Raw genomic sequence first — 18,708 nt, 5'->3', positions numbered from 1 at the left:
AAGAAATACGATGATTGGATTTTAATCTAAACTTATCCAAAATAAATTTTCACGCGACTTACATATAGCTAGACCCTAATTTATTGGTGAAAGGAAAGCGGTTGAAGCAAAACGAGTTCTCTACTCTCTCAATACTGAAAAAATTTATTGGGGGAAGAGTTGTTGTTGAAGATGCTCTCCTTTTTTTTTCTTATGAAAACTAGTGCTAAGTCCCCTGCGAGAGCGAAACATTACTACTACCAATTTTAATTTTCGTTGTGGCCGCCTGTCTCCCTTTTTATTTAGCAAACTAGCCGCCTGTCATGAGTATCATCAATTAAGTACTTGGCCTGCTCGGTTGATTCTGAATTCACGATAAGCATATCTAGCCTGCTAGCCACTATAAGTCTCTTTTTCAGTTTGCCAGTTCCACTCAGTCTCTCTCCTTCAGTTGCGTGACACAATTTGCAAAGTAGGCAAGGAACACAACCACCTATGGGAAGCACCGTCGTGCTCTACACATGGATGGTCAGGGGTCACCTCCACCCCATGACGCAGCTCGCGAATCACCTCGCCGGACATGGCGCTCCCGTCACCGTCGCCGTCGCCGATGTTCCGTCCACAGGTGACTCCTCACAAACTATTGCCCGCCTCTCTGCCTCCTACCCTGCTGTATCCTTCCACCTGCTCCCGCCGGCAACAACCCGCTCCGAGGACGCGGCCGATCCCAACGCCGACCCTTTCATCACCCTCATCGCCGACATCCGCGCCACCAACGCCGCCCTCCTCGCCTTTCTGAGGTCTCTCCCGTCTGTGAAGGCTCTCATCACCGACTTTTTCTGCGCGTACGGGCTTGACGCAGCCGCAGAGCTCGGTGTCCCAGCCTACGTGTTCTTCACCCTTTGCGTGTCGGCTCTTGCCACCTTCCTGCATATCCCCGTCATGCGCTCCGCCGTCTCCTTCGGGGAGATGGGGCGCTCCTTGCTGCACTTCCCTGGAGTTCACCCAATTCCGGCGTCCGACTTGCCGGAGGTCCTGCTCGATCGTGACAACAGGCAGTACAGTACCACTCTTGGTCTCTTCAAGCAGCTTCCCAGAGCGAAGGGCATTCTGTCGAACACGTTCGAGTGGCTGGAGCCCCGCGCCGTGAAGGCGATAAAGGAGGGAATTCCCCGCCCCGGCGAGTCACTGCCGAAACTGTTCTGCGTCGGCCCATTGGTCGGCGAGGAGAGAGGGAGCAACGCGAATCACGAATGCCTTGTGTGGCTGGACAAGCAGCCGGCGGGGAGCGTGGTGTTCGTCTGCTTCGGGAGCGCGAGCTCGGTGCCGGCGGAGCAGCTAAATGAGATAGCCGTGGGGCTGGAGAAGAGCGGTCACGCGTTCCTCTGGGCCGTGCGCGCGCCTGTCGCGCCGGACGCCGACTCGACGAAGCGGTTCGAGGGGCGGGGTGACGCGGCGGTGGATGCGCTGCTGCCGGATGGATTCTTGGACAGAACACGGGGACGCGGAATGGAGCTGTCGTCCTGGGCGCCGCAGGTGGAGGTGCTCCGGCACCCGGCGACTGGAGCGTTTGTGACGCACTGCGGGTGGAACTCCACGCTGGAGGCGGTCATGGCGGGGGTGCCGATGCTGTGCTGGCCGATGTACGCGGAGCAGAGGATGAACAAGGTGTTCGTCGTGGAGGAGATGAAACTTGGGGTGGCCTTGAACGGCTACGACGAGGCGATGGTGAAAGCGGAGGAGGTAGAGGCGAAGGTGAGACTGGTCATGGAGTCCGAGCAAGGGAACGAGATCAGGCAGAGGATGACGAAGGCGCAAGAGATTGCTGCCAATGCACTGGAGATCGGTGGATCCTCGGCGGCAGCAATCATTGACTTGCTGGATAGTCTGAAGATTTCGACAAACGACTGAATCGTTCAAGGCATCAAGGATTGCAAAGAGCCTTTTTAACAACTTTATTATTATTATTGAAAAACAAATACGACTCTCTCCGTCCTAAATTATTTGTTCTAGATTTGTCTAGAGACACGAAAATATGTAGACATGTTAATTTGGGACGGAGGTAACACTGGTAATTTGCTTTTCTTTCGTGTAGTGGAAATGTGAAATGGAGGTGGTATGTGACTGTTGAGTGAAAACTGTGAAACATATGTTTCTTTTGCGGGGCAATGAAACATATGTCATGGAATAATTACCAAATAAGTGCTCTTATACGATGTTTTGTAACATCCTTTTCATCAAAGTAGTGACTCTATTGTATATTGGCGTCAATACTAGTATAACTCTTCAATCATAAATTATTGCAACCTTTCGTTTAATCAGTCCTCTCATCTATGACTATATGCCTAGATGTTGAAATTCACTTGGATGCCAATATGCTTGGTGAACTGTAATAGAAAAAAAATAAAGCATCAAGCCATGATTTTTATTTTACACCATCTCCAAGAAGGTTTAATAGGTGAATATCATGCAAAAAAATACCCATTATTCTTTGGGCAAATTGAAAGAAGAGACAAATACACCCGTGGTGCATGAAGTTGCACAGGATGACCACTTGGTGTCTAAAGTTGAAAAATACATAAAACAAGTGCATAAACATGTGTCGTGATACAAATACGGTGCAACTTCTGTCCGTAGACATCAACGGTGCCTACATGGCATGCCAGCGTGGCCCCTGAGCCACTGCCAGTAACTAGAATATGGCATTTTACAGAAAACCCATCGAATTGGCATTGAATCTCGCCGTAGGGTGGTGCTTTTTTTGGAAAACACCATGAATTAGTGTCAAATCGTGGAAAAAGGAACCCAAAACGATTTGAAAAATAGCAGCAGCTGGGGATCAAACCCACGCAGTGGTTCAAAAATAAAGTAATCTAGGCACTGCACCAACCCATATTTGACGAGTAAATTGGACAACCCACCTCTTCGTTTATTCGAGGGAAGTTTTTATATGGAAGATGACACACTCGTCAGCTTAGAATGGTCTGCCGTCGTAGCGGCCCATTTTACATGCTAGTTTTTTTTGTTGAGTTAAAAATTGACATATTATTTTCTTTGAGTTAAAAGTTGTCACATTATCTTACCAAACTTCACATATGTATGTCATATGTGACCTCTACATGTGTGGAACTTTGACCATTTTTTATAACATAAAACTATCATATGTCTTACTAAGTTGAATATAGTGATCGAGGTTAAATGATTAGTTTTAATGTTGAAGAAGAAGTAAGTTGATCCCCGCAAAAAAAGAAGAAGAAGAAGTAAGTTGATGTGTCATGGGAAATTATTATACATTACTAACTGAGTGACATATATTTTTAAGAGCAAACAATAAATTGTGTGTCACTTGGAGTTTTTTTTTTGTTTGAGCATGTAACTTGGAATTTTGATCTAGGAATCCGATAAAACTATTACAAAAATATGGCACCGGATCTACAAAAACTATTTTTAAATTATCATTTCCAAAGATAGAGTTCAAAAATGTATGTTTTCATAATAATTAAAATGGGCGATTTAAAAATAATAACTTAGTAATATACGCTTCAAAATGTTACATGATAAAACTCGCATTAAAAATGATATTTCAGTTATCAAAATCTTTTACAATTTTAATACATGTTTACATATTTAATTAAAGTATTAACGTAATTTGTTAAATTATAAAAATATATGTGCAGGTAATTTCTAAAATGTTAAAGAAAATGTGCATTCCTTCTTGAAAAGTGTTCACATGTTTTTAATAAAGTTTGTCTGTTCGCCAATTCTTTTTTTACCTCTCAAACAAACGGCAATTCTTTTCAGATTTATGCTTAAACAAAACTAAATAGGAAAAGATGTATGGAAAACTAAATACTCTAGTGTGGCTCAGACTGCAGATATGTTATTTTTCTGTATGAATAATTTTTAAAATAATATTTTATTTTCATTTGGAATATATTCAAGTATTATTTTAATATATGAAAACGTCAACACCATGTATGTAAATATATAAACATTTTTAAAATTAGGTCGGCATGTTTATTAGCTATGTGGTTTTTTAAAAATTATACCAAAAAATTATAAATCATAAATATATATTTTATCATATGAGTATTTCTTTAAAGTAATACGTGAATATATTTTAAATTACTTGAAGATTTTTTAAAGTAAGTCATGTTATTTGTATCTATATTATTCATAACACATGAATATTCTAGTTTTATCTTTTTACTGTGGTTTCTAATTCGTATTATTATTTTTACATATTTCTGAAAAAGTAATAAAAAAGCTAGCATGCGAAAAGTGGCCGCTCTGAGCACAGGCTATTTTAGATTCACGAGCATGTCCATCTTAAAAAGTTATGCACATGGTTGTCTTATGTTTCCGTCATACATCAAGCGGTGGAGTTTCTTAGCACGATGGATTTATGCCGCGTGTGAAAACACGATCCTCCGGCCAGATTTGATACCAATTCAGGGTGTATTCGCAAAATTTGATATTTCAACTACTGCCAGTGGCCCAGGGGACATGTTGGCAGGGCCCGTTGGCTCATTGATGTCTACGAATAGAAAAATTGCACCGTATTTACACCATGACACAAGTTTATTGATCAAGTTTATGTATTTTTGAACTTTAGGCACCAAAGTGATAATCCTGTGCAACTTCATGCACCACGGGTGTATTTGCCTCTTGAAAGAAAGGTATGTGTTGTGGGAATGGCTAGCCCACCTGGGTCCATGGTCTTAGGCCAACTCCAACGCGGCGGCTCAAACACAGATTTTGTCCGCTTGGTCTGGCTAGACGGACGTCAATATCTATTTTTGTCCATCGAACCTTAGGTGCGCAAACGTGGACGGGCGCATTTCACATTTGCGCCAAACTTCGGTATTATAAAGAAACAAAACTAGCCACCAGAAGTCTAGTTTATATTAATTAAGACAAAAAATATTAAAATAAAAAGCATCCAACGGTAGGGCGTAAATCTTGGCGGTGGCGGCGTCCTCTTGGTCAGGTCGACGTAGGCCGACGCCTCCATCCAAGGGAATGCCTATTGGAAGGCCGCCAACGCCGTCTGCTACTGCTTCACCTACCGCCTGGCCTCTATCTCATGCTTCGCCGCCTGGTGCTCGGCCTTCTTGTCGGTCATGCCCACCTACACAGGCATACGCGACACGTACATAGGCACTCTGCTCATCCGCGACCAATGTCTGTGCATGCTCAGGCGCGGACGGTGCTGGTGGCAGTGGGGGCACGTTGGCCGACACACCAGCCGCCGATTTAGCCAGCGCCTGCGCAAGGCCAGGCCACCTAGGGAGCTCGTCGAGCTCGGACTCCTTGATGGCCCTCCTTGTGGCCTCCTCGACGTCCGCAATGTAGGCCCCATCGGCCTCCTCATCCCCCTCCTTCACCACGACTGGTGGTGGTGGTGGAGTGGCGAGGGCGTGATGCACGGGGCGGTCCCTTGAAGCTCAACCGGTATCACTGTTCGTGCACGGTGGCGAACCATGTGTCCCAGTTCGGCGAATCCACTGCATACACTGGAATAATGAAGTTTGCTATGAAAGAATGAATTAGTAGCATTGATTTTACCTTTTAAAAAGAAACAAAATAATGAAGTTTTCTATGGAAGAATGAATTAGTAGCATTGATTTTACCCTTTAAGAAGAAAGAAAATAACAAAAAGAAGGAATGGCAAAATTTGTGCATGACTTACATAGAAATTGTGCTTTTTTATATAATATGCAAGAATAAGCATATAATGGTGGATTTTTCGCAAAAAGAAGTGTCCTTAGAAGGAAAGAATTAATCGTATGCTTAAAGAAGAAAGAAAATGATATAAAAGCAAAATAATGAGGTTTTCTAAGGAATAATGAATTAGTGGCATTATTATTACCCTTTAAGAACAAGGCAAATGAAATTAAAAAAATCAAAACAATGAAGTTTTCTAAGGAAGAATGAATTAATGACATTGTATTGCCCTTTAGAGGAGAAAAATTAAAAAAGAAAACAAATGAAACAATTGCACATGATATACACAAAAATTGCACTTTTCTATAATGTGCAAGAATAAGCATATGAAAGTGGAATTTTCACACAAAAAACACTAGAAGGAATGAATTAGTGGCATTGATTTTAGTCTGAAAGAAGAAATAAATAAAACAATAACAAAAAACAAAATAATGAAGTATTATAAGAAAAAATAAATTAGTGGTATTGGTATTGCCCTTTAATAAGAAATACAACAAAATAACAACTAAAGCAAAATTAAAATAATGAGATTTCAAATGAAGAATGAATTGGTGACATTGGTATGACCCGAAAGAAAATGAAAACAAATCTAAAACAAAGAATGACAAAATTTACACACAATATACACAAAACTTGCGTTTTTGAAAGAATAAGCATATAATAGTTGAAATTTGGCCAAAAAAATCCTAAGAAAAGGAATGAAGTAGTGGCATTGGTATTACCTTAAAAAGAAAAAATATGAAATAATAAAAAATCAAAATAATAAAATTGTATACGGAACAATGACTAGTGCCATTGGTATTACTCTTTAAGAATAAAGATACTAAGAAAAGGGAAAAAAACTTACACACAACTTTGCACCAAAATTGTACTTTTGTAGAATGCAAACAACAATCATATAATAGTGTGATTTTGCACATACATAGATTGTGTATATATTTACACACACCCAAGATTCCATAAATACCTACAAAGGAAAAAAGAAATAAAACCAACTAATAAAGCAAAAAAAGGACAAACACATAAAAACTGAAAAACAGAGAAAAAAACAAAGGGAAAGAGGGATGTGCTAGGAGGTACAGGTAATGGGCTTCAGCCCAATAGCAACTTGACTGACCAAATATATGTTGCCAGTCAAAAATATAGCAAAACCCAACTCAAAGTTGTCTAAAAGAAACCCAACTCAAAGAACAGCCGAGAAAAAAATCACAAATCTTAGATTAAGAATCATCGGCCAAAAAATTGACTGGCCCAAATTTAAATTCAGGGTACTTACATATAGCTCAAGTGAATTACTACGCGTATACCTAGGTTGTTAATTTTATCACCTTAATATAAACTATATAATATAAAAATTATACGGTTTGAAAATAGAACATCTGAAGTTTATATTGATATATTTTTTGTAATATATGACTTGTATTAGGTTGGTCAAATTAATGACTTAGGGACACACGCACGCTCTGTAAATTGAGAGAGAGGTGGTAGTAGAGACAATCATGCATGAATGACAATGGTGCTCTTTAATGACCATCGTCATGGCCAGCCCGTATAGGCAAGCAGAAGCAGCTGACGATGTAATGTAAATCCTGAAATCACAAGTCACTCGGAGAAAAGCGGACCTGTGTGACGGCAGGCCGGTTCTTTTCTTATGTGTGTTGGGCAACACATTTAAACTATTCGCTGGCATGGTTGCCGATTGCGGCTGCTGCTCCGGCCCCATTTTAGTAGAACACTCTTTTTTTTTTTAACATCAGTACAAATACAAACATTCGTGTACATAAGCGTACACTTATCCTTATAAACAGACATGCACATCCGGCAATACTATATCAACAGACAATTACGGGCATTTTACAGGGTGAGGATTAGTTGGCAATCTGTAATTGGATCAAGGGGGAGGGAGAGGCCCCACCCCACCCTGAAAATCAGGGGGAGGGGGGGGGGGCAAGTTTAGTTGGTTAGGAGGGTCTGTTGATTCCCCTAATTGTCCGTTGATCTAGCATTTTTGCACGCACATCCTATTTCTATGAGTATCTTTGAAAGACTGAGGCCCTGTTTGGTTCATAAGTCCTAGGACTTTTTCTAGTCCCAACTAAAAAGTCTCTAGTCCTTAAAAAGTCCTTCCCTGTTTGTTTGCAGAGACTACAAAGTTCCTAATCCCTTCCTAGAGGTTATTAAATGACCATATTGCCCCTAGTATATAGAAAAATAACAATCAAACAACACCATGGGATGGCGGGCCATTAAATGCATGGAGGGGCATTGTTGGAAAAGTTCTAAAAAGTCCCAAAAAAGATTCTCCTTGAGAGTCTTCTTCATTTAGTTCCAAATGCCTAATTTAGTCCCTAAAAAGTCCCTCCTGTTTGGTAAAAAAGTCTCTAAGTGGGACTTTTTCTAGTCCCTACACAAAAAAGTCTCTGGAAACAAACACCCCCTGAACCGACATATCATTTTGAAATTTATGAAGTCACCGTAGACACCTCATCGTCGACGGAAACGTCTCCTCCCACTGAATGCGCATCGTCGGAAATCTTAGAATAAATTCAGAATAAATACAAGCACCAGGATTTTAGTAGTACACTCTTCTACCATAGAACTTATCCTCACTTCCGGAAATGCCCACGTCTCGCGCGCCTTTTAAACCACACCATGGCCTCTCCCCGCTCTCACATCACATTTGTCCAGTTAGTCCAACTACGAGGAAGAGGACATACACGCGATGGGCTCGTCACCTCACGTCAAATTCCTCATGATGGTGAGCCGACTTGTCGTGGACAACTTCTTGGGGGTCTTGGCGGTGGCCGTCGCTGCCGCCGTGGTCGGGAGGGCGTGGCCCATTCGCCCCGAAGAGATCCTAGACCAGATGCTCGCCTTGCCGCGTGTCTACGTCTTCATGGCGGCGATCCTGGCGGCGGCCATGGAGAAGATGCGGCGCATGCGGCGGCTGCGGGATGTGTACCTCGTGGAGTACGGCTGCTTCCGGCCCAAGCCCTGCTACCGCACGCCGTTCGCCACGTGTCTGGAGCATGCGCACCTCATGCCGTACCTCGTCGACGAGGAGAGCGTCGCCTTCGCGATGCGGCTGCTCGAGCGCTCCGGGCTCGGCGAGGAGACATGCGTGCCGGACGCGTACCACTACATGCCCCCGGACCGCAGCCTCAAGGCGTCCCGGGACGAGGCCGAGCTGGTCATCTTCGCCGCCGTCGACGACGTGTTCGCCAAGACGGCCGTCATCAAGCCAGCCGACATCGACGTGCTCATCGTCAACTGCAGCATCTTCACGCCGGTTCCGGTGTTTGCTGACATGGTCGTCAACAAGTACAAGCTCCGCTCCGACGTGAAGATCATGAACCTGTCGGGGATGGGTTGCAGCGCTGGGCTCGTCTCCGTCGGCCTCGCCAGGAAAATCCTCCAGGTGGCGCCGCCAGGCACGCGCGTGCTGATAGTGTCCACGGAGATCCTCTCGTCGCAGTACTACGTGGGCACGGAGCGTGCGATGCTGCTGCCCAACTGCCTCTTCCGCATGGGCGCCGCGGCCATGATCCTCTCCAACTCCGCGAGTGAGGCGCGGTTTCGTCTCCGGCGCGTGGTGCGCACCGTCACCGCCGCACGGGACGCGGACTACCGCTGCGTGTTCCAGGAGGAGGACGACAAGGGGAACACCGGCATCCGCCTCTCCAAGGACCTCGCCACCACCGCCGGCTACGCGCTCAAGAACAACATCGCGGCTTTCGGGCCCCTCGTCCTGCCGGCCACGGAGCAGCTCCTCGTCGCGCTGTCCCTGCTCAAGCGGAGGCTCCTAAGAGGGCGCGCCAAGGTGAGGCTGTATCGCCCGGACTTCCGCACTGCGTTCGAGCACATCTGCATCCACGCGGGCGGGCGTGGAGTGATCGACGAGGTTCAGGACGGCCTCGGCCTCTCCGACGACGACGTGGAGGCGTCGCGGATGACGCTGCACAGGTTCGGCAACACGTCCAGCAGCTCGGTCCTGTACGAGCTGGCGTACCTGGAGGCCAAGGGGCGGATGAAGAAGGACGACAGGGTGTGGATGATCTCCTTCGGCGCCGGATTCGACTGCAACAGTGTCTCGTGGGAGTGCGTCAAGCCGGCCGGCGACGCCGACGGGCCGTGGGCCGAGTGCGTCGCCCGCTACCCCGTGCAGCTGCCCGAAATCGACAAGGACATGTGAGGGGGAGCTCTCTGCTGCACTTAATTTACGTGCATTGTATACCTGTCTAGATTTGGATCATGTCGCATGGGGAAGGGTTTAAGGAATCCTAGCTTCATACCTTACTTAGTACCAGTAGGCTAAAAGTACAGGCCAATGATGTTGATTTGATGTATTTGTATTAATTATTGATTGAATCCCACAATATTGAAGTCCGTTCTGTACGTGTACACGGCTCACCGACTACAACTTTGTAATTTCAAGATCAATAATGCTACACGCACGGACTAATACGGGCGTTTACGGGGCGCGACGCTAGCAAAAAAAACGTCACGCCCCGTAAACGCCCGTATTAGTCCGTGCGTGTAGCATTATTGTTTCAAGATACTAAAATAACTGTTATTTTTGCGAATAAAAAAATTTAAAATATGTTTGTGCAGCACGTGTGTGGAATTGTGGATATATGGTTAAGTTTTTGCATTCGGTCGTGTCTTCCAGCAGGATAACACTGGCTTCAACTGTTAAAGTATGGAGCAACGAGTGTCGGCGAAGGCAGTACACCTTTGTTTGAAAACTCGCTCGGCGTGCATGCGCTGCTCACGGCATTGTTGTACTGCACTTATTTAATAAAGTGTTGGTTATGGCATCCTATGTTGCAATGTTGTAGAAGCAGGCTAATACTCAATTTGAAAGTATATCTTTAAAAGCATCTCTAGTGGCTTGTGTAAATGGTGGTCTATATCAAATTTAGACTACCACATGCCAAAAAACGTCTTCAGTGACTTGTCTATTGCGTCATCTAAAATTTAGACAATGTCCAAACTAGCTACCCGCCGTCCACATTTGGACAACCAAGCCACAATGTCTAAACCAAAAATGTTGGCTCATGAGCTCAGCCATTCACCAACTCGGAGCAATTGGAGGACGTCGGCAGGGAGGCGGCCGCGCCGGCGCTGGACACGGAGGTCGTTGCGCCTGGACCGTCGCCTCATCAGGGTTGAACCTGTTGCTATTGTTTATTTCTCGTAAATTATATAGGGTGTTGTTAGTGTTGAACCTAAAATAATTTCGCGGCTGGTTTATTTTCTCCTTTATATGTCTTGCGGATGAAAAAAATAAATGAGAACAACTCATAAATGACCAACATAAGATTTTTAGAAAATATAGCTGCTATAAGATACTATTAAAATATATGAAAGAGAATATAGACATCATGTATATAGACAATCCGCTGGAAAACTTAGGTTGTCTAAAAGAAAATCTTTTTACACCATTGTGTGTATATGTAGATATAGACTATTAGGCCTCTTTTGGTTCATAGGATAGGATTACCATAGGAATATGAATTTTGTAGGAAATGAAATGTCATGTATCTCAAATCCTATGAGTAGGAATAGGAAACGAGATGTCATTTGGTTGACACCAAAGAAAATTTTCCATTGAGTCTAGGCTCATTTTTATTTTCCTATGAAATGTGGAGGATAGGAACCAATCCTACGGAGGAATATGAATCTATTCCTATGAACCAAAGGGCTCTAAAGGAAAAAAATCCTATAAAAATCCTATCCTCTAAAATTCCTATGAAATTTCTTCAAACCAAGGGAGGCCTCAAATTTAGACAAGCCACTAGGAATGCTCTCAGATTTCAAGAGATGTTTTTTTCTACGCGAAAACTTCTGATCTATTCCTTTTTAATCATGGCAATACATCGCACCGAATGGAGTAGAAGGCATGCCGCCGTCGTCGTTCTTCCCTCGCCGGATCGGGCAAAACTTTTTTTTACGAGAAACTTTCAATCTATTCATGTTCAATCATGGCCGTACAACAAACAACAAAAATAATAAAAATTACAGATAGATCCGTAGACCACCTAGCGGCGACCAGTGGCGGAGCTACGCTGTCAAAGGTGGGCGTGGCAGTACAAAGGAATCCACTATTTTTCTCTCTCACAGCTCAGCCTACCCTCAATCCTCCAGTGCATTTGCTACCGGCTGGGCGGGCCGTAGCCTCTTTTTGTAACACGTAGCTCCGCCAGTGGCGACGACTATAAGGACTGAAGTGAGTCGAAGACGCGCCACCGTCATTGTCCCTCCCTCGCCGGAGCACGGCAAAACTTGTTGTAGTAGAGAGTCGTAAAGTCGTCGTGCTAAGGCCACATAGAACCAGCACAGCGAACAGCAACCGCCGTCGATGAAGAGTAACGTAGATCGGAACGATCCAAACTGAAAACACATGAACGTAGACGGACAACGACCAGCTCCGAGCAAATCCATCAAGGACAGATCCGTCGGAGACACACATCCACACGCCCACCGATGATGCTAGTCACACCGTAGGGACGAGACCTAGATGAGGAGAACCCTAATCCATCTTCAGGGGCCGCCGTCGTTTCGTCTTTTTCAGCAGGACGCAAACCTTAACAAAACACCGATGAATAGTAGCATGAATTGGAAGGGATGTCTTTTTGTGCGATATAGCTTTTCACGGACGACCCACACATGCTCTCACTGCCCCGTGTACATCGCGCTGTATGGATATACGTAAGATGGCTCACTAATTAAGTCCAACTTATATGAAAATAAGGAGGCGATAATATTTCTTGCGTTTCATAAAACAACGGAGGAGAAGAACGTTTGATAAACAAGAGAGGGAGAAAAGAGAGGAACAGTCTATCGGAGAAATGGTGCCACCTTGTAGATCCAAAATAATAAAGCGGCCCATGACATGCACGCATGAACAGCACACTAGGTAGGCAAGTCTTTAGATCGGGTCTGCATACGATATAAATCCCTAGTGGACGGGTGCAGGTAGTATCCACGGCCATGCCGGATCCAGACTCCAGAGTGGTGGAGGGCGCTATACCGAACAGGCGGACGTGGGGGAACAGTCAAACATGCACACACGCATGAATGCTCGCAGCTAGCTAGTGGCGGCGAGCTGGGATCTCGATCGAGGTAGCGTGCTCGATCCGACCATCCTTGCAAGTGTTAATGTTGCCCCACTGGTCCAGACCCCGGCCGCCTCATCGCGCAAGTTGGGACAATGGAGCTCTCGTCGTCCCATTGGGTCACGCGCGTGCCCGATCGCCCCATGAATTATTACTTTGCTTGGTTTTGAAAACGGAACACGTAGAACCATCGTTTGGCCACGGCGAAAACAGTAGAACGTGTCCATGTTATGGTTTAAAAACGAGCACTCACCCACCTCTCTTTTTACGATTGCTGGCGTGTTTGGTAATGGAGTCGACCGGCAATGTTCCGCATTAAAAAGAACGATGGGATGGATCCACGGGCAAGTGGGCATTCGAAACTGTAAGGTCCTTAATTGTGTCCACGTTGCACTTTAAGAATGCTACCTACTCATGGCCCGGTCAGAGCATTGTTTTTTTTTTTTGAGAAACAGAGCATTGTTAATAGTTAGCCAACTGTTGGCTATAAGAAAATGTCATGTCAAACATGTATAACAATTAGCTATAGATATGTGCTACTTTATTAATACATGACTCATCTTTCACTCTCACATAGTGACTAGGAGCACGTAGCTGGCTCTTGCATGAGAGCCCGCTTACGTGCTCTCTCTTATCCTCTCCCCTCCAACTAAGCATAGAAATGTTATTTTACTCCTTACAGTCTGCTGACTGTACCTTACTGTACTTGCCCTCATGAGGGAGAGGATTTGTGGCACGCAGGTGCGGGGGCACCGAGCCCCTCACGCTTGATTTTTGTTTTGGCTCCTGATTTTCATAAAATTTATATCTTGAACAAAAAAAATAAAATTAATTATGTTTCCATATTTGTGTTTCTCGTGAGAAAGGATTCCGAATGAGATTCATTTTGAATACATTTTGATGAATTTTTAATTTTTTGTTAAGTTTCAAAAGTTGAAACTTACTACGAGCGACCGACAAAATCATAAATTGTAGTACCTGCGACCGACAAAAACATAAGCTTAGTTTCAACCATGAAGTGACCGACAAAATCGTAAATTTCAAAAGTTAGAACTTAAACCTTATTGTGCTCTTTTGCGGGATCCAACCACTTTACGGATCGCAAAGCAATCGGACGACTTGGTAGGGCCGGGCAGGTGTGTGCTCCCGCACCTGGTTTCCCTGTGAATTTTTGCCGGCTACGAAATGACATGAACCGACGATAAACTTTTTTTTGCAGGCTAATAGAGAGCTTTATTGATTGAAGGTATTCGCTGGGCATTCCGCCAACATGGCACTGACCAGGAAACCGGGAGTGTTATCGAGCCAACTATCGGTCCTGTCAATCGTGCAAGCATGCTTAGCACAGATGTGAGCAGGCCCATTAGCTGATCTTACAACATGACAAATATCAAAAGATGAAAAACAAGTGGTAAGCTCTCCAATATCTAACAAAATAGGAGCCACGACCGAACGGGAGTCGTGACGAGTTGCCCAAAGGTTTACAACCTCCAGAGAGTCCGTCTCCATGATGACGTTTGAGAAGCCCCTTAGTTTAGCGAAGATCATGCCGTCCCTCACCGCCAAAGCTTCAGCTATGAGGGGATTTGTTACCCCAGGATAGGGCTTGCTCCACGCTCCTTGGAAGGCGGTCGGGGAGCGAGCGACGCCTCATGCACTACCCTTGCCGCCATCAAGATGTATGGCTGCGTCCGTGTTGATCTTGATGAATCCGGGGTCTGGAGGGCGCCAACCGTGTCCCGGCAACATTAGCGCCTGCTGCCAGGGAATGTCCAGGAGCGCTAGTGTCTCCCTCGTGCAGCGGACCGAGGTCACCGGATCAAGCTTGTCCTCGCCATGAGTCAGCTTGTTCCTTGAGTGCCATATAGACCACATCACCGAGACTAGTATCGAGCGATCCCTGGTGGTGAGTGTGTCGCTGCAGATGACATCCTTTGCCCAGGTGAGGGGTTGGAGTGTGGGCATGTCGAAGTCGAACAGCTGCTCGGCCTCTTCCCAAAACTGCTTTGCATGGCTGCATCTAAGTAGAGCATGTTCCAAGTCCTCATCATAAGCCAAGCAAAGCTTGCAAGTTCCTTGTTCTCGCACGTGTCGATGTAGCAAAGTGCATTCATCAGGTAAAATGCCTCTCAGCGCCCGCCAAAAAAATACCCTGACCTTGGGCAGCACCTTAAGTTTCCACAGCTTGTCCCATACATGTTGCTCATCGATTGGAGTTCCGGTATCCTGCCCTTCCTCTTGAGCTTGACGCTCGTCGCGAGTCACTAGAGCTCGGTACGCCTATTTAATGGTATAGTTGCCTGAAACATCATGTGCCCATGCTAAAAAGTCCTCGCCACCACCGGTTCTCAAAGGAATGTTCAATATTGCTGCCGCATCGGATGGCTGGAATGTCTCTTGAATAAGATCCCGCTGCCATGTCCAGTTATCCGTATCAATAAGATCACTGACCTTTGACACCAAATCTGCTATCCTGGGAGTGGGAATAAAGTTGGCTATGCCGGGCACCCATGGGTCAGACCACGCGGATATAGAAGATCCGTCGCCGACCCTCATAATGAGCCCCGTTCGCAGCGTCCTGCCCGGCGATAATCGCCCTCCAAGTCGCCGAGGAGGAGCCCGGTGCTGAAGCCTGCATGAAATCAGAATTGGGGTAATATTTTCCTTTCAGAACTCGGCCACACAAGGTGTTAGGATTTGTCATAAGCCGCCAGCCTTGTTTGCCAAGCATTGCTAAGTTGAAAAGATGAAGGTCCCGAAAACCCATTCCTCCTTTGCACTTAGGTGTTGCAAGCTTCTTCCATGATATCCAGTGTAAAGCACGTTTATCAATGGAGCTACTCCACTAGAACTTGGCCATGCAAGTCGTTAAGCTCTTGCATACCTTCTTTGTCAACAGAAACACACTCATGCTAAATGTGGGGATGGCTTGCGCGATGGATTTAATCAGAGTTTCCCTTCCCGCACACGCAAACAATCTCTCTGACCATCCCTGCATGCAACTTCTTGATCTTTCCCTTATATGTTCAAATGTGCCGCTGGTGACCCTGCCCACGGCTGTTGGGAGACCAAGGTAACGCTCGCTGAAAGTTTCAGCATGTACATCAATGGTGGTTTTGATAAGCTGTCGCTGATCAAGTGGGGTGTTTGGACTGAAGAAGATGGCACTCTTCTCTCTATTCACACGCTGACCAGAGGCACTACCATAGATGCGCAAAATCGCATTCAATCTGTTCGCACTCTTAGTATCAGCCTTCATGAACATGAGGCTATCATCTGTGAAGAGCAGATGATTTACCCAAGGGGCGTGATAGTTGACTCAAATCCCTCTATCCACTGTGCCATAATGTTTGAGCAAGGAAGAAAATCCTTCTGCACAGAGTAGAAAAAGAAACGGCGACATCGGGCAGCCCTGCCGCAAACCCCGAGATGGGTTGAAGAAAGGCAATAGTTCTCCATTAACTCATACTGAGAAGCGCACTGATGTCACACACTTCATAACAAGTCTGACAAGGTCTGCGCCAAAACCAATCTTGGATAGGATAGCTTCCAAATAACTCCATTCAACTCTGTCGTAAGCTTTCATCATATCAAGTTTGATTGCGCAAGAGTAATTCTTCCCCTTCCTCCTTCGCCGCATGGCATGAATGCTTTCGAATGCAACTAGAACATTGTCAGTAATGAGGCGTCCGGGGACGAAAGAGCTTTGCTCCTCGCTGATGAGTTCATCCATGAAATTCCGCATCCTGTTGATGATGACCTTGACAGCCAACTTGTACAGAACCGGGCATAACGAGATAGGTCGATACTGTGAGATGGTTTGTGGGTTACGCACCTTGGGGATGAGTGTGATCGAGGTGTCGTTCAAGCCCACTGGTAGCTCCCCACCATTCAAAAATCCCAGAACCGCAGTGGTCACCTCATCGCCAAGAAGTTTCCAATGCTTCTGGAAAAAACCCACTGTGAATCCATCGACTCCTGGTGCCTTTGATGGATGCATCTGAAACAGAGCCTTACGCACCTCGGCTGGTTCGAAAGGCTTTTCCATAGCCAAATCCATGCCTGGCGTGACGCGGGCAGGTACATGTGATAATAACTCGCTGGGATCAGAGATACCCTGCGATGTATAAAGCTGTTGGTAGAAACCCATAATTTTCGGCTTATCCTCTTGTGCATTCACACAAACCGATCCGTCTGCTCTCCGAAGACCCATGATCTTATTCATCCTCTGCCTCCGCTTTGCTTGGGCTTGAAAATATGCGGAGTTACGGTCGCCATCTCTCAACCACAGCACGCGTGACCGCTGCCGCTGCCAAATCTCCTCCTGCCGTAAGGCTTCCCCTAATTTCAGCATGGTACTCTTCTCCTCATCAGAGGGTCCTCGCCCTACAGATTGTTTCCGTAGTTTCTCCAACCGTTGTCGGAGCTTTCGAACTGTCCTTGCAAGGCATCCAAACTCTTTCTGCCCCGAAGGTGCAAGCCTGTCTTGCATTGTGTTCAAGGAGTCAAGAACTCCTTGCAGATCAGGTGCACGGTGCTGGCCTTTCCAACACTCCGCCACCACTGTTTCATACTCGCGGTGCGTTTGCCAAACGTTTTCATAACGAAAGGGTCGGGTCCCTATAGAACTCCCATTCCCCCGCTGCTCCGAGAACACTAGATTCACAAAGCAGTGGTCTGATTCCGCTGCACTAATGTGCCGAACCTGTGTGTGTCCGTACATTTGCCGGAAAGCCTCATTGGCAAAGGCGCGGTCGATGCGGGCTTTAACATTAGCATCTCCCGCCTGTCGATTATCCCAAGTGTAGGGAACCCCTGTCCATCCCAAATCTTGGAAGGCACACTCTTCGATTACTTCACAAAACGCTCTCATCTGCCATTCTGGCCGGGCTGCCCAGCTGAAGTGTTCATCCCCATACAGTGTTTCATTAAAGTCTCCCATGCAAACCCATGCTCCATGAGGGGACATGAGCAGGGTACGTAAAAGTCGCCAACTGTTGTGACGATCACTAGCTCTTGGAGCACCATAGAAGCTGGTGAATCTCCACTCCGTTGCACCTTGATTCCGTTTCTGCACCACAACATCTATGTGGCCAGTACTATAATTTGTTAGGCTGACCGATACATCCTTGGACCAAAAAAGTCCGATGCCACCACTCAACCCCACACTGTCCACCGCAAAACATCCATCAAAACCTAAACTGAACTTCAGGTTTTCCACCCTTGCAGCCCTCACCTTTGTTTCCATGACAAAGACGAGGATGGGCCCTTCTTGCTTCACCACATTGCGAAGCTCACAAATTGCCTCAGGGTTCCCAAGCCCCCGGCAATTCCAACTAAGGATACTCATTGGGACGGGCAGCTCTGTCCTGCAGAGGCTGCCGAATTTTCAGGTGTTGGTTTCTTCTTCTTGGTTTCCCTCTCCCCCACACCCTCCTCACCTTCCTCTTCACGGTCTACCTCTCCAAAGGCTGCACCTTTTGTCCCAAGCACATTATTGTCGCCATTGGTGAGGAGGAGGGCCCGCACAACCGAGCGATACACCTTTTGAGGTGCCTCTTTGCGTTTTACTCGTGACCGATTTTTGACAGGGGAGGTCACCTCTGGGGGGGGGGGGGGGGGTCCGCCGCGTTGCTCGAGTTCTTTGATTCACGCCTGCTGCTCGGGCCCGAGGATTGTTCATACTCTCCGGATGAAGGTTTCTTCCTTTCCTCCGGTGCCCGCAGCTTCACTCCAAAAGGAAGTTCACCATTCTTGTCTCTAGGCCCCAGAGTGGGGCAGAAGGCATCATTGTGCCCCAGGCGGCCACAAGAGAAACAGAAGTGGGGCACATGTTCATACTGAATATCATAAGCCTCCTCCTTCTTCCTCTTGGCCGAGTTGA

General features: G+C 46.1%; 2 protein-coding genes across 2 annotated transcripts; both read left to right on the top strand.

Annotated features, from left to right (window-relative positions):
- The first annotated feature begins 388 nt into the window (after nt 1-388).
- LOC125544672 (anthocyanidin 5,3-O-glucosyltransferase-like) lies at nt 389-2,250 on the top strand. The gene has a single exon (XM_048708418.1). It carries the CDS (start codon nt 475-477, stop codon nt 1,888-1,890), a length of 1,416 nt encoding a protein of 471 aa, XP_048564375.1. The 5' UTR covers nt 389-474; the 3' UTR covers nt 1,891-2,250.
- A 6,125-nt stretch (nt 2,251-8,375) lies between these two features.
- On the top strand, nt 8,376-10,101 carry LOC125548576 (3-ketoacyl-CoA synthase 6-like). The gene has a single exon (XM_048712146.1). The coding sequence runs from the start codon at nt 8,429-8,431 to the stop codon at nt 9,896-9,898; it is 1,470 nt and encodes a 489-aa protein (XP_048568103.1). The 5' UTR covers nt 8,376-8,428; the 3' UTR covers nt 9,899-10,101.
- Nucleotides 10,102-18,708: the final 8,607 nt, after the last annotated feature.

This window comes from Triticum urartu, chromosome 3, assembly GCF_003073215.2.
Source record: "Triticum urartu cultivar G1812 chromosome 3, Tu2.1, whole genome shotgun sequence".
Lineage (NCBI taxonomy): Eukaryota > Viridiplantae > Streptophyta > Magnoliopsida > Poales > Poaceae > Triticum > Triticum urartu.
The sequence above is the reverse complement of the archived record's forward strand: the minus strand, read 5'-3'. Positions and strand labels throughout refer to the sequence as shown.